This window comes from Hyperolius riggenbachi, chromosome 5 (assembly GCF_040937935.1).
Source record: "Hyperolius riggenbachi isolate aHypRig1 chromosome 5, aHypRig1.pri, whole genome shotgun sequence".
NCBI lineage: Eukaryota > Metazoa > Chordata > Amphibia > Anura > Hyperoliidae > Hyperolius > Hyperolius riggenbachi.
Genome location: NC_090650.1, coordinates 51587031 through 51600676, shown reverse-complemented (window position 1 = coordinate 51600676; position 13646 = coordinate 51587031). Strand labels below are relative to the sequence as shown.

At 42.1% G+C, this 13646-nt stretch overlaps 1 protein-coding gene across 1 annotated transcript in view; it reads right to left on the bottom strand.

Moving 5' to 3' along the window:
- Positions 1–215: 215 nt before the first annotated feature.
- APBB1IP (amyloid beta precursor protein binding family B member 1 interacting protein) overlaps positions 216–13646 on the bottom strand; it is a 136814-nt gene continuing 123383 nt past the window's right edge. The window contains exons 11-14 of the mRNA XM_068235662.1: positions 12788–12886; positions 11147–11243; positions 8323–8414; positions 216–3291 (exon numbers count right to left, since the gene is read on the bottom strand). Coding sequence (XP_068091763.1) covers positions 2734–3291; positions 8323–8414; positions 11147–11243; positions 12788–12886 — 846 coding nt within the window. The 3' untranslated portion in view covers positions 216–2733. The remainder of the gene's footprint in view (positions 3292–8322; positions 8415–11146; positions 11244–12787; positions 12887–13646) is intronic.

The window sequence follows — 13646 nt, the reverse complement described above, 5'->3', positions numbered from 1 at the left end:
TTAAAAAAAGAATATATATATCGTACAGTAAATATATACATAGTAGAGTTGTAGATAAAGAATTTCTGTTCTACATTCATATCAGCTTTCAGTGTTATAAAATAAGGTTGGATTACATCAGCCCTGTATTATTCTTCTGTCTGTAGCTACAGTAAATGGAATCCTGCGCTGTGACTAACCAGCAACTTCATATAGAAATCTCACTCACGCTCAAATAAAATGAACACATTTATTCTTTAAGCAAATACAATACAGCATTCTGGAAATGTTAAGTACATCATCAACTGTATGAAACAACATGATACAAGAGAAATATTTAACTATAGATTAGCTTATCAGTTCTACTAAGTATTTTTATTTTGAAATGGAATGGGCACCTAATGCATTGTCTAATGTTTGTTCATCTTCCAACAAGTGAAATCAACTGAACTTTAACATTTTATTCTGCTGCTGTTTATGTTGTGTCATCTGCAGTTAAGCTGACCACCCCCAATCATCGCATCATATTCAAGACACAGGGATCTGTATGCTCCTTCATTGCCACTACCAAGAGCCAGGGCTTTGCAATGGTGTACCAGGAGCCAGGCCTTTCCATTGGTGTAGAGACCAGTCTGTGATGCAGTCAGTGGCATGGATATTACCTGGGAGGCATAGCATGGGCAAGTGGGGGCATGTCCGGGATGGGATAGAGCATAGTACAAAGGCTGCACTTACTGGGAACTTGCTGGGGCTATGGAGAGCTATTAGTTATAGCAGGGGTGACAAACTCAAAAACCAAGTGGGCGAAAATTGAACACTGGGACCAAGTTGTGGGCCAACCTCAATATATAGTGGCCACCGCCCTTCCTAATAAAGTTCCTTGGGGTCTAATCCCCTGTCTCTCATTTACAGTCCCCTGGTGTCTAATGCCCACCAAACTCCCCTATACAGTTCCCTGGTGTCTTATGCCCCCACCATCTCCACTATACAGTACCATGGTGTCTTATCCCCCCCCAACTCCCCTATACAGTTCCCTGGTGTCTAATGCCTCCTCACTGCTCTATACAGTTCCCTGGTGTCTAGTTGTCCCTTCCCTTCACTATACAGCTCCCTGGTGTTTAGTTGCTCCACTCCCTCCCCTATATAGTTTTCTCATGTCTAGTGGTTCCCCTCCCACCCCAAACAGTTCCCTGGTGTCTAGTAGTCTCCCTTTGCACCCCCAAACAGTTTCCTGGTCTCTAGTGACCCCCTCCTTCCCCTATACAGTTTCCTGTTATCTAGTCCTCTCCATCACCCATATGGCTTCCCTGGTGATCTAGGGCTTCACCTCCAATATAGCTTCCCTGATGATCTAGACTGGGCCAACCATAATGCAAAGTGGAGGAACCACCTGGTGGCCAAATATAATGGCTCTGCTTCGCCAATTTGGGTTTGACGTGTATGAGTTCTGGCAATACTGCGCTAAGTGTTAAGGCTGTAGATAAGAAATGGATACTCCAACTACTTTTTCATCTTTGATGGAAAAGAAGTAATAAATATAAAGCTGATCATTTCATTGCCCTATGCATTTCTGCAGTTCACTTATTCCAACTGCCAAGCAACCAGTTTCTCCTTCTGTGCATAGAACTCTCAGTAATCAAACATTCTGTACAGATCACCTGCCAGAACTAAAGATGTCACAACCAGTGATACATTTCAGAATGAAAATCAGGGAGAGGAAATATTTTGCAATGGGCAAAAACTGACTAAATAATCTTTAAATTAATATTGTAAAAAATAAGCAATTTTATTCATTATGTTATTTTCACTGCAATTCCTCTTTAAAGGGGAACTGAAGCAAGCGGTATACAGGGGCTGCCATATTTATTTCCTTTTAATCAATACCAGTTGCCTGGCAGCCCTGCTGATCCTCTGCCTCTAACACTATTAGCCATAGGCCTTGAACAAGCATGCAGCAGATCAGGTGTTTCAGACTTTAAAGTCAGATCTGACAAGACTAGCTGCATGCTTGTTTCTGGTGTTGTTCAGATACTACTGCAGAGAAATAGACCAGCAGGGCTGCCAGGCAACTGGTATTGATTAAAAGGAAATAAATATGGCAGCCTCCATATACCTCTTACTTCAGTTTCCCTTTAAAGGATTGAACTTCATCACAATTAGTAGCGGATACCCCTTTTCCCATGATGAATCTTTACCTTTTCTCAAATAGATTATCAGGGGGGTGTCTGTATGGCTGATATTGTGGTGAAACCCCTCCCACAGTGTGATGTCAGGACCTAGGTCCATCACACTGAGGGAACCTTGTTGCATTGCGGGAAATAACGGCGGTTTCTAACTCCCAAGCAACCAGTATCTCCCTCTGTGCATATGTATATCTATAATAAAACAACCTTTTATCCTATTGCCTTGTTAGGGGGTGTGGTTTTAGATAAGGCAGTTGGTGCTGTCTGTTTTTTTTTTTTTTTCATATCTGCCAGTAGTAAAGATGATGACGTGCAGATTGTGGATCAAACAATACGAACAAATTACATGGTGAATATCAATCATTTCTTGATCTTTCTTCTATCTTTTAACCTCTCACTTTGCAATGTATTGATTTATTTTTTTCCCTTTTTCGCTAAAGTTCCTTTTCAAGGGTCCTTCAACAATATTTAACACGTTCTCTTTGATCAAAAAAAGTCTTTGCAAAACTAGTAGATTCAAATTATTTTGATGAAGTTCATTGACGTGTCTGCAGGAAACTTGAAGTTTCATCTAAGTTGTGGTCTCTCTCTTTTTCTTCAGAGCCAACATTAAGTCAGACATGAAATCTGGTTGCCCACCTACACCACCATTGGCCATGGCGCTGTTTTGTCCCTTTGAGTTTTGTCCAGTACTGTCTCTTCTCTTTGGAGGATTTGGTGGTTGCTTTTTTATGGGGAGCTGTGGTGGAATGGAAGTCGGCACAACCGCCGGCGGCGGAGGAGGCGGAGGGGGAGGTGGAGGCGGTGCGACTGAAGCTCCTGCACTACTTTCCACATAGGAGAACTGTGGAGGAGGAAAATCATCAGCAGAGTTGAATGATGGAGGTGGGGGAGGTAAAAAATCAGGAGGCACATCTAAGAATTCGGGAGGCGGAGGAGGCAGGAAGTCATCCATCTCTGGTGGTGGTGGCATGTTGGACATTACTGGCTTGGCTTTCAGTGGCAATGGTGGTGCAGCTGCATGCACATTGGATGACATCCGCACAGGGGCAGGTGGGGGCTTTTTGGTGGCTGCTGGTACAGGGCTTTTCTGTTCTGTTTTTTTCACGCCATTAAGTTGCTGTTTATCCTAAAACAGGCAAAATATTATGTGGTGAATTTAAAATTTACATCATTATATAATAATAAAAGTTCCAGCATGAAATTGGTACACAGGTAACTACAGATACATACAGTACAAGAAAAAGTTACACATGCCATAGATTTATAAATGTAAAAAAACCCCATAGTGATGAAAAGAAGAAAAGGGAGGATCGCACCAATGTGTGGATCATAAAGGACCACTATCACGTAAGAACTACTGCGCAAGCGCAGTAAGCCACGTACAACATGGGCTTAATTGACAGCGGCGGATCGCGCAGGTGCAGTGCGGACCACCTCGGGTTTTCGCTCAGAGGCCAGGATGGCGGCGGGGAGCAGAGCGGTCGGCGTGGGGCAGTAGGCTGCTAGGGGCTGGAGAAAGCCCCAGGCGAGTAAAGCTTTTTTTGGACGATTTGCCTGATAACTCCTTTAAAGAGAGTGTGAAGCCAATTGAAATACTTTTTTTGTACCTGTTATGTATGTTAAGGAATATAAGCAGTGCTAAAACGCTGCATTCCCGCGGCAGAATGAGGGCTTTATACCCCCTAAATCCCAGGGCAAAATTCCACGACTTTCCAGTGGATTTTGCTGCCCGGCGAGGCAGAGCTTTGTGCCATAGCTCTGCCTCTACTGGAATCAATCTCCGTGCGGATCTCTGCCTCTCCCCGCCCCTCTCAGTGAAAGAAGATTGAGAGGGGCGGGAGAGGTGGCGATGGACGGAGATTGACTCCAGTAGAGTCCTGCCTCTACCAGGAAGCGCTCCTCATTTCCCCCCCCCCCCCCCCCAGGGAATTGAGGGCTATAAAGCCCCTCATTCTGCCGCGGGAATGCGGCGTTTTAGCACTTTTCATTTTCCTTAACATAGATAACAGGTAAAAACAAGTATTTAAATTAACTCCTAACTGACAATAATGATATGTCACATTTCCAACTAGTGATGAAATATGGCATGTAGGGTATCATTTTTCATTTCATCATTTTTTTCGTGTCCTGAAATTTGTGAAGGGTAACATTTGAAATTGAAATTTTTCTTATTTTTAGCACTTATTTTTCCTCTACAAAATACCTATAAAATTAAATAATTCTTGAAAATTTTTTTTACAAAAAGAAAGCCTAGATTGTCCTGAAAAGAAACCACATGTGCATGACTTTCATGGCATAAGTAATAAAAAAGTTATTGCTGTACCAATAGTGACAGCTGAAAGGGCAAAAATATCAGGAATCTTAAAGCGGTATTGTCACCATAAAAATTAAATTTCAACAGCAATTTGTGTGAGTGTATTAACCTCCCTGGCGGTCTATTAAAACCGCCAGGGGGCAGCGCAGCACTTTAATTTTTTTTAAAATCATGTAGCGAGCCTAGTACTAGCTACATGATAGCCGCTGTGCAGCGGCATCCCCCCTCCCCTTCCGATCGCCTCCGGAACGGGATTTCCTGTTTGGCTTCCCCCGTCGCCATGGCGATGATCAGGATGACGTCATCGACGCCATCCACGTCATGGCGCACGGGGGAGTCCCGATCCACCCCTTAGCGCTGCCTGGCGCTGATAGGCCAGGCTGCGCAAGGGGTCTGGGGGGGGGTGGCATGGTGGGTAGCGGTGAATCGGCGCAGAGCGGCGGCGATCGGTTTGTACACGCAGCTAGCAAAGTACTAGCTGCGTGTACCAAAAAACAAATTATGCAAATCGGCCCACCAGGGCCTGAGAAATCCTCCGCGGCGGCTTAGCCCAAGCTCAGCTCGGGCTTACCGCCAGGGAGGTTAAGTCATAAAGATGCAAATCCTGCATTCAAAACTTTTTCTGCTGTTATGGTTTGGAGTTATCACATACTTTAGGAGCACTGGCAATACATCTGTTATGTAAGTAGAACTAGTATTTATCTACTTATATATGTGTTTTTTTTATTTCTAGGTGTTAGCATGGTGAAAAAAGGTGAAAAACCTTGGAATGTGAAGTGGTTAAATACCGTAATGAGTATGCATTTTCTACCAGTATTGTATTGCAAACAATGCATGTGCAATCCCACATAAAGTAAGTTGAAAGCAGTGTAAACAACAATAGGACAAGGTGAGACATTTCCAGTTCTCATTACCCCAGACAGCCTTTTTAATAAGTAATAACAGAATGATAAATGAAACAGCACAACATAGAAGTCTTTTTTAATAATAGGAATAAATCTTCAAAATGACCTAAACATGATTATTATAACACACTGCTATACAAGACTGCTAATTGCTTTGATCCTGCAGAGAATAATTTACATTTAACGCAGGTCTTGTATTCCCTCCTATGCAAATATTTTTCTTGAGTCTTGTAATTTATCAGTGAGATTGGCAGTTTGTTTGTCATAATTTAACAATTTTTTTTTACATCTTGAAATATTTTTTTTTGTTTGGTAAATTAAAGTTGTGTCCCTTAACAGGAGATTATAATGACTTTACACAATTTACAAAGTGACATTTGCTCACTGTTTAATTATTATTATTTTTTTTTTTTTTGTAAATCAGCATGTAAAACAGGGTCTGCTGCATGCTGGGATTAAATGAATAGTAGTTCAGATTCCTTGTGTGCATAACTTCAGAGATATTAAATGTTTCCCAGATCTGCTAGGCGAGGTTTCTTGGTTAGGATTGGTTAAGGCCATACATCAGGTGACTTGGCAGCCAATCGACCATCCGATTCAGGCTAGGCTCTGTTCTGAATTTAAACTCCAGTCACCCAATGACCAACTGTACCAGGTTTGGCCATTAACAGTGCAAGAATGGCAGCAATTAAATATTCCCCTTGAAAATCAATAGGTGAATTTTGATTGGCTTTTGTAGGCTCCACCCACTTCTCTGAATATTAATCCTAGTCACCCAGTGACCAACTGGGCAAAGTTTGAGAACCCTGCCATTAACAGTGTAAGAATGGCTGCAGTTTACATATCCCTTTTTGGTTATGTGGATAAAAAGTTATTCCAGGTAATGTACCATGTGTGTGCCAAATTTCATTCAAATCCATTCAGCCATTGATTAACAAACATCCAAACTTTCGCATTTAGAATATTAGTGAGATCCCGCAGCTTACCGCAATGCAATTAAAACTGCATGCATCATTCACAGTGCGACATTAGCATTGCATTGTAATGTGTAGCGTTATGGTAACGTACTGCTTCAGTGCATTACCTGTATATGCACTCGTTACCAGGTACAGGAAAGCATACTTTTCATTGCCTGTACTTTATGCAACAGCAACGCAGGGTTAATGTGCGTTACCACCTTTTTGTTGCGTTGCATTGTAATGCTGCGTTGTGACTTTAACATTGCATCACAACGCAATATCATTCTGGGAACCTAACCTCAATTATTATAATTGGATCAGGGGAAAATCAGTGCCGCCAGGAGCATGCCCCATCGAAAATGCAACCAATTTCGGGCCGAAGATGGTTGCATGTATCGATCGGACATGCTGCAAGATGTAGAGTCAACATGCTTGATCGGATGCTCGGCGCTAATGCGTGCGATAGCGACGAACACAACGGAACCCCCAACGCTGTCCCCCTAATGCCCAGTGCTGTATACTTTACCTGTCCGTGTCAGCCACTGGCTCCGAGCTCCATCTTCATATACACGCCCCACGTGGTTGCCGGTGTAACGTGGCCGCGCGTGTGACATCACACATGCACCCACGTATAGGCCAGTAATCACATGGGGCACATATATGCGTACGGAGCCTGGAGCCAGCAGCTGACACGGACAGATAAAGTATATTGCACCGGGGGGGGTTGCAGGACATTTTACATTAGGGGGATGTCGCGGGAGGTAGTGAGTTGGCGGATGCAGCGTCACAAGGCTGATTCCCAAGAGATTTCATGCCAAAATCAAACGGGTATCGGCCTGTAGTGTATGGCCAGGGAACAGGTCTGTCTCTTGGTCGATCTGCCCATATATCTATAGACACCTTTACAAATAGGTTTATCATATACAGGGTGAAGTTAGATCCGGAGACAAGTTTGTTGTCCAAAGAGTGTAGTTAGATTAGGAGATACTTCCTCTGACATAGCTCTCACATACTTCCTACTTCACGTGGAAGTACGTGAGAGCTGGAAAACGACGCGGATGGCAGTTAACACTCCCTGCTGTTAAAGAGAACCAGAGACGAAGCACCCTCATGTATTTTATTACATTTATCAGTGGGAACATGACAGTAAACACCTACCCTGCTTTTAGTTTTATTCTTTTCAGTCTAATCTATCTGTTATCAACTGTGATAAGAAACCACCGACTATTCAGTCGAGGTTTGACCTGGAATCATTATAGCTGAGTCACTCTTCTGTGGAGTCTTTTCAAGCCCAAGCCTGCCCCCTTCCTAGCTCAGATTTCCTACTCAGAGCTGTTGACATAGGAGGGGCTGCTGCTGCCGAGAAAGAAGCTCTGAAACAGACAGTGTATCTGTGTGCACTGTGCAGCCAGTCATTATCTACTGTATGCAGTTTCATTTCTATGAGAGACACTTCCAACAGGCAGCCACACAGCATACCAGAATAATAGTTGAAAGCAGACAGATGAAAGGCTGCAGCAGCCCTGCTTGTCTATAGTCTCATAGAGGCTAGACAGCACATCCAGAACAGCTTATAACCTGAAAGCAGAAGTGATATGAGCCAGCGGCCATGTTGTATATTTCCTGGAGCAATAATGGATAAAAAAACACTCAAAAAGGCACACCAGAGTGGCGAAATTATCAGGTAGAGCATTTATTCTTTACAAGCTATCAACTGATATGTTTATTTTGTGTGAATCTCTGGTTCCCTTTAAGCACATGCACAAAGATTCAGGTTCAGAACGGCAGAATTTGGAACAAGGTTCCGAATATGCCAAAGGCACCAACACTGCTCATTACAGCAGACCCCCCTAAAATCCCCTAGAATAGTGCTGCCTGTTATCTTGTCCCCTAATACAGATTGAAATCATCATGATAATAAAATAAGTTCATATCATATCTGTAATAATTACAACAAAATAATCATAAAAATATAATACCTTCGCTGCTTCTCCCCGCTTCCAGGCATCTGAAAAGCTTGAACTAACATTGGTTACATTTTGGGATATCTGCCCATTGCCTTGAGATGAACCTTGAAATATAAACAGGCAAATAAATTAAATTATAAACACTAACAATGTATTCACATGAAATAAACGACTGCAATGAAAAAAGCAAACAAACAAACAAACAAACAAAAAAAAAAAAAACAGTACAGAATCCATGATCTGTGCAGTTGGCAGTGTTGTATACTAAGTCTTTATTTCAACAGAAAGCAGTTTTATCTGAAATCCAGGAATAAGATTACCATAAAGGATGTAAAAATTTGATATGATGCCTCCATTTACCAAAATGGGCAACCTCCATTGTGTGTGCAGTCAGGGCTGGATTTCTGGAAAGGCCACAAAGGCCATGGCCTTGGGCGCTAAAATGCAGAAGGACAGCAGGACTTGGGAGACATAAGAGACCACATGACAAAGTAAATAATTTCTTCTGGTCCTGCTTTGCTGTACACAGCCTGAATTCCAGAGCTGTGTGCATCTTCCTTACTTCCTGGTGTGCAATGAGACAGTCACACCTTGCTCGGCTGAATCTGTTATTGCTTGATGATCCCGGGGCATACAAGCTTTAATGATTAATACCTCTGTGCCAGGGTTGTAAAAACAGAACTCTTAAATAAGATGTTTTAGTGCACAAACTGCAAATATTTACAGGCATTTCACCTCCACTTAAAAACTCCAGGGCCCATATGCTTTAACTTTTCCTCGTGAGTTATCTCCTAGGTGATAATTTTAATCTTCACTTTAAAATAACTTTTCAGCATTTTACAATTGAAAAAGTACCCCAAACTTGGTGAAAAAGTACTATCAACATTATCTTGAGTATTTTCTTCGTTGCTGGTGGCTTAAAAGAGATTTTATTCAGAGGGTATGAAAATATCACCGAGGATTTGCCTATGGCCCTAGCTGTCAGACAGTATAGCTGGTCAGCCACCCTCCATTCCTTCCTCCCTGGAATCATAAATCTTAAACAGAAAGAGAAATACTTGTTTCCCCCATAGAGAACTTTATGGCACCATCCTTTATTTTAACCCTGTGCTGGCTCAAAGGTCGAGTATAGTACCATGTTAGCCATCAATAAAAGAACCAGTAAAAGAATCAGTAATTAAGTCTAGTTGATGCCTTTTGATAGCTAGTTGATGCCTTTTGATAGCTAGTTGATGCCTTTTGATAGCTGAGCAACAGGTCTCTGATTACAGTAGAACAGAAAGGGATATTAACACTGCTCTATCTGCCTTCAGCTCTGCTATGTCACTACTGAGGGACTTGCGGCTCTGACAGGAAACACAATCATTTGTCACCTGAGAGGAAACATACACACATAGTCACCAATACCGGGTACACACCATGCAATTTCCCATCAGATTGATGGATTGAATTGATCTGATGAAAAATTGCATGGTGTGTACCAGGCATAAAACAGGCTTTTCCTCCTGCAAACCAGTGATCACTAATCAGGGTGTTGACAGAATCATATTGGGGGAAGGGGAAATAGATGGTGGCAGTGGCCTTGGGCGCTGGAAAGTAAAAACCCGGCCCTGTGTGCAGATGTGACACTTTTAGGCCCATGTCATTTTGGCTGTAGCAGAAAGGCTTGTCAACAGGTTATACAGAGTGAGTTGTAACAGAAGAAGGTATCTTGTAAGAACTTGTAAGAAAGAACTTGTAAATAGGGCCATTTTTTTCCAATATTATATACCTCAAGCATTCTGTACATAAGAACTTCATGACATGGAAAACTTAAGACTCCAGCCAATCAGGTATTCTCAATATAGTTATTGCAAAAAGAGACATGCAATGCACTAAACCAGGGCCGGTCTGAGGCAGAGGCGAGAGAGGCTCCAGCCTCAGGGCACAGTGTAGGAAAGGGGCGCACAACTCACTCAGCTATCATTCCCCTTTTGTGTTTGAAGCAGAGAAAAATAAGAAAAGGGGATACATGGCAGTGACTGAAAGCCAGATAACTAGAGATTAAGGTGTTGGGGGCCCTGGGGCGCCTCTTAGTCTAAGATGGGGGGGCGCACTTTGGTGTCTCCGCCTTGGGTGTTGGAGGACATTGTCCCAGCTCTGCACTAAACTTTGCTGCTTAATGTAAATTTACTACAATATGCCTTAACAAATGGGAGGCAGAACTAGGTCACAAAGTATACAGATGAAGTAAATGCCTGAGGTAAGTATGTACTTTAAAAAAAAAATTCTCTTCAGGTATGATTTAATAATTTTCACTATTCAAACACATACAGAGGTGATCAATAGCAGCCTAGCACCAATAAATAACTAATACAGCTATAGAATGAGGGCCCATGGATGGTTGCAAGCAGGGCCAGGCCGAGGCAGAGGCGAGAGAGGCTCCAGCCTCAGGGCGCAGTGTAGAGGGGGCGCACAACTCACTCAGCTATCATTCCCCTATTGTGTTTGAAGCCGAGAGAAATAAGAAAAGGGGATACATGGCAGTGACAGCAAGCCAGATAACTAGAGATTAAGGTGTTGGGGGCCCTGGGGTGCCTCTTAGTCTAATAGCAATCAGTGTGTGACGGCTGGGGTGGGAGGGATGGAGGGGTGCACTATGGGGTCTCAGCCTTGGGTGCTGAAGGACCTTGTTCCAGCTCTGGTTGCAAGACCATCACCGATGTGCTTGCAACCTCTACAGTAGCGATTGCTACACCACTGTTTACATAGAGCTTGAATGTGCTTTGTATAATTGAAATCATAGCGGTCATAATACACAAGAGCGAGACAGAGACCTGATAAGACAGAGACCTACCTTTTGGAGTGGAGACATTGCAGAGAGATGACCATTGGGAGGACAGGCCTGCTTTCTGGACAGCCGTCGTGTAGTTCTCATACAAAGTCTTTCCATACTGTAAGAGATAGAAGTCTACATTATGACATTGCATTATTAGTATTATTGATTCCTATAAACCTTTATGTAAAGGTATAAATGAGTGGACGGCTGTCCTCTAGCGTTTACCAGAGGAATCACTTGCTGATAAGACTTCTAACTGATCACAGCAAGGCTGTATTATTATTATACATTTTGTGTCTCTAGGCCAAATCTCTTGTTTCTCCCCTTTTATCTGCAGCAGCACCCCTCTTCCATGTGTAACATCCATGTGCTGCAGCCTCTCTCTTTCATGAACAGCTCCCTTGGGCATCAGCTTCCCCTTTCCATGTGTTACTCTCCATTTGCAGCCTCCTCTTTCACATGTAACAGCCCCTTTTTCATGTTCAAGTGCCCCTTGGGCTGCAGCCGCCCAAGGCCCAGGCCTTCGTGGTCTTTCCAGAAATCCAGCCCTGACTAACACGAGGCAGTTAGAATATTGCAGCCAATTTAGCCAAAGTAGAAAAATGTAAAATAGGTCAAATTCTTTAAAGATTAAAGGACATCTAAGGTGAAAATAAACTGATGAGAAAAACAATTGTATCCATCCTCCTTCTCCTAAAAAAATAACTTTTTTTTAGATATCCCACAGTTATATTTTATATTTAAATCTAGCTTTTAAGTTTTCACTGTTTCATTGTCTCTGCTCAATAACACCTTCATTGACGTATGCCAGAGCTCAAATCTATGAACTATCGACCCTTTTTATCTCTTTTCTGCTCCAGGAAGCCATTTACTGATAGGAAAGTGTTTTATGGCTGTACTTACTTATCAGTGAGGGTTATGCTATATTCTGACCCAATCCGACCCAGTTCCGACCCGGATAGAAGCTGTCGCTTGCATACCTGATGTTTAACTCTTTCAGGCAGAGAAAGAAAAAAAGGAACACAGCCTACTTGTTTATGTGTGTGGCACTATATATACACAAGTCTATCTCACCACGTCACATGTCACCTGGGTTGTCCTTTAAGAACTCCAGACAGACTTTGGAGCAGCAGACTTTGCAGCCTTCAGATTTTGTCAATTTAAAATCTGAGCAGGATCTCCTCCTTTCATTGAAGATGGGCATGTCATGTGATCTTCTGAACCATCACAGGCAGCTTTTAATACTATTTTCATGAGATTAATTTCCAAATTATGGAGGAATGTAATTCTTAAATTGTTGCACTGTTAGCCTGCTCAATGTTTTTACAGAGTGGTGTATCCCTCCCCACCTTTACTTCTCTGGCTTCTCTGGGATGCTCTTTATATCCAGCCATATAATGACCTCTTCTCAGTTAACCAACTACCACATATTTGAGGTTTTTGTTTAGCATTACACGTCTTTTTCAGTCTTTTGCTGTCCCTGTCCTGGTGTTTTTGAAATACTGGCATCAATTTCAAAATAAGCATACAATTTTCCTAAAACAATAAATTTGTCAGTTTCAACATATCAGTGCTGTCTTTGTACTGTTTTTGCCTTTTTACAGGGTTTAAATGCACTCCTTTAAACTTACATTTACTGTACTTCTCGTAGTTTCTTACCTTGGCTATCCTGATGCCAGTAACCCACTGGTGAAGCACCCACGCTTCTTCACAGCACAGATACTTAATATACTGGGATTCCCTCTGAATTTGTGGATGCTGAAAAAGTAACAGTCATTTATGTGAGTTAAAAACATTATAAATAGATGAATGATCTAAACCGATTAGTCCCCACCCCCGAGATACCAAAGCATTGATTTGATTTAATCCTATTGGATAATATTGAGACACGCCTCTGCGGAGCCGCTCCATCCCTTTCAAGATGAAGTTGCAGAAAACAATTCCACATCTTTAGTGCAAATATTTATTTCCAGGCAATAATGATGTGATGGCACAATGCTGGAGTCACCTTGCAAGTTTACTGTAGAGCAGTATTACCATTTTTTAGGGAGTCAGTGAAAACTGCTAAAGACCTTGCGCTTGGTAGTGAGCTCAAACTCCATCCACTCCATCCTCATTTTAGTCAAAAATTCTCTGAGCTCTCCGACCCAACTTGGGTCGAAGAGAGAGTATTTTCTGAAGCACTTATATATCAAAGAAACTGTGAAAATCAGCTTTAGATAAGGTTTTGCTGCAGGGGAGTTCAAAGGGTCATTAACTCTGCTCTGTTTCATAGTTTAAAATACAAAGTGTTTATAATTGCAAATATGACAGAATGGTGCAATGTTATATAAAAAAGCTATATAACTGAAAATATTCTTTTCTTTGCTACTAATGTCCTATTAATTATCTGTACTACACCTACAATTCATTATATCGTACGTTTTTTTTTTTATTGCTTCAGTGTCCCTTTGAAACTCACTGTTTGCCAACTTGTTATTTTTCTTTGCTTTTATTCTTGCAAGGCTAACATCAGCCA